The sequence below is a fragment of the Quercus suber genome, unplaced genomic scaffold (assembly GCF_002906115.3).
Source record: "Quercus suber isolate HL8 unplaced genomic scaffold, Cork oak 2.0 scaffold_284, whole genome shotgun sequence".
Taxonomy (NCBI): Eukaryota; Viridiplantae; Streptophyta; class Magnoliopsida; order Fagales; family Fagaceae; genus Quercus; species Quercus suber.
This window is the reverse complement of record NW_027069740.1, coordinates 849,780-852,581: the sequence shown is the minus strand read 5'-3', so window position 1 is coordinate 852,581 and position 2,802 is coordinate 849,780. Positions and strand designations below refer to the sequence as shown.

The 2,802-nt window shown below is 47.1% G+C and overlaps 1 protein-coding gene across 1 annotated transcript; it reads left to right on the top strand.

Annotated features, from left to right (window-relative positions):
• The first annotated feature begins 806 nt into the window (after nt 1-806).
• Nucleotides 807-1,757, top strand: LOC136071090 (uncharacterized). Its single transcript, XM_065781951.1, has one exon. It carries the CDS (start codon nt 807-809, stop codon nt 1,755-1,757), a length of 951 nt encoding a protein of 316 aa, XP_065638023.1.
• Nucleotides 1,758-2,802: the final 1,045 nt, after the last annotated feature.

The following is a 2,802-nucleotide window of genomic DNA, read 5'->3' as shown; positions in this document are numbered from 1 at the left end:
AAGAAGATCTCCATCGATGCACGCAGCTTCTAGAACCCTAATTGCGCTAGGACTCTAATTACCCCTAGAATCTAGGAGGTGTGCCGCAAGTATTCCCATATAGGGATTCTGTCTAACATGTTGTTAGGATTGGTGCCCTTAAATCCTATTGTAAGATGCTATGTATAATATTAAGTGTGACATTGTGTTTCGACTATAAAAGCCCCAATACCCTCACAAATCGAGGTACGCTTAATTTTACCCTCTCTAGCACTCTAGAGTTGTGAGCATATTTCTGACTTGACCTTCGGAGGGTATTTGGCCGGCACCACACCGGTGCTCTTCGCTAGGTTTTTTCTTCCCTTTGTTGTGCAGGTGCTAATTTGAGTGTGCGAGGATCGTGTAGCTCACTGGTGGTTTTTTTTCGGCATCATCAGTTGGCGCCGTCTGTGGGAACTACGCGATTCGTAAGCCATTTATCGCTTCCCAGACAAAAGAGTTGCATGGTACTCACACGCTCAATGGCAACCACCAACGACGTTCAAGGAGAGGAACCACCCACAACTGCGCTCGAGAGACAAGTTCGAACTCTCGCTGCCACCATGGAACGTCTCACCAAACAAAACCACGACTTAGAAGAACAGCTGCGCCAGAAGAATGCAGCACCGAATGACCAACAAGAAGATCAAGAAGGGACCAGCGCTGCAAAGAAAAACAAGGAGAAACCTGAGGGCAGCCACGCCCCAAGCAGACTAGAGAGGCAAAATTTGAACATACCATCCCTCACGGATGCAACTCCGCCACATATTGTCGCAGAGATGTAGGCGATGAAGGAGCAGATGGAGGTTATGATGAACGCGCTCAAAGGACGAGTGTCCAGTGACCTTGACGACTTGGTCAACCACAAGTTCCGCATGCCGCATATAGACAGTTACGACGGGGTGAAGGATCCACTGGATCATCTAGAGACCTTCAAGACCCTGATGCATCTTCAAGGAGTAGCGAACGAGATCATGTGTAGGGCCTTCCCTACAACGCTGAAGGGCCGGGCAAGAATTTGGTTCAGCAGGCTGACGCCCAATTTCATCAGCACTTTCAAAGAGCTGAGCGCCCAATTCACGTCGCACTTTATTGGAGGACACCGATACAAGAAGTCCACAGCATGCTTGATGAGTATCAAGCAACGAGAAGATGAAACACTCAGATCTTACATAGCCCGCTTTAATAAGGAAGCACTCTCAATTGACGAGGTCGACGATAAAATACTCGTAGCAGCATTTACGAATGGGCTGAGGAAGGGTAAGTTTTTATTTTCACTATATAAAAATGACCCGAAAACTATGCCGGACGTGCTTTACAGGGCCACCAAATATATGAATACCGAAGACGCTTTACTAGCTCGCGAAGAAAAGCCCAAGAAGAGAGAAAGGCAGGAAGATGCCAGAGAGGAAAGAGGGCGGAAGATGGCAAGAACTGGAGAGCGAAGGGATGATAGGCGCTCCGAGCCCCCTACGGGGAGATTCACAAGTTTCACTCCACTAACCGTCCCTATCGACCAAGTCCTCATGCAAATCAAGGACGAAGGGACACTGACTTTCCCTGGAAAGCTGAAGGGAGATACTAACAAACGGTCTAAAGATAGGTATTGTCGCTTCCATCGCGATCACGGACATGACACAGCTGACTGCTATGACCTGAAACAGCAAATTGAAGCCCTCATTAGACAGGGAAAGTTGCAGAAGTTCGTCAGCAAGGAAAGGACGGATCATCAACATTAAGAGCAGCCACCCCGCCGAGATAATGAGCACCCCAACCACCTATAGGGGATATAAGAATGATCACAGGGGGCATGACAACTATAGGGTCGTCCAAAAAGGCCAGAAAAACATACCTCAGGATGGTTCATAACGTCCAACTAACGGGCTCCGTACCAAGAATAGGACGGATGGAAAGCCCGATCATAGGATTCTCAGAAGAGGATGCCCGACATCTTCACCACCCTCATGAGGACGCGCTTGTTATCACCTTACAAGTGGGGGACTTCAACATGCACCGAGTGCTAATCGACAATGGCAGCTCAGCAGACATCTTATACTACCCAGCGTTCCAGCAGATGAGGATTGCAAGAGAACGGTTAATACCGACAAATGCTCCGCTGATTGGCTTTGGAGGTACGAGGGTGTTCCCATTAGGCGCGGTCACGCTTTCGATAACAATAGGTGATTATCCTCAACAGATCACAAAGGAGATGACTTTCCTTGTGGTCAACTGCTCATCTGCTTACAATGCTATCATCGGACGACCCATCCTTAACTCATGGAAGGCGGTAACGTCAACATACCACCTAGTGATCAAATTTCCTACGGAGCACGGGGTGGGAGAGCTACGAGGAAATCAGATGGCCGCACGAGAGTGCTACATTGCTATGATGGAGATGGAAGGGAACCTACCACTTCAAGACGCTGGACGGGCAAAAGCCGCAGCAACCATGGAACACAGAGCGCCTACGGAAATACCACCAGTAGAGACGACATGATGAGCATTGATGCCCCCCTAGTTTCCAGTTTATTACTAAGTTTTTATTAGTTTTTTACTATGAACAATTTTTTCTATTATTTAGTTTTGCTATCGCAAATTTTTACTTCAAACGATTCTTTCTACAAGTGCCTTTTTAAGCCCAAGGGGGCAGGTACCTTTTTCTTCTACATGGTTTTCTTTCAATAAAAGAAATAGTCAAACACGCTTATGTTCTTCCTACTTGATAAACTAAGTCCAAAAAGTGGACGGATATAAAACTAAGTACACAAGATGGACGGATCATCC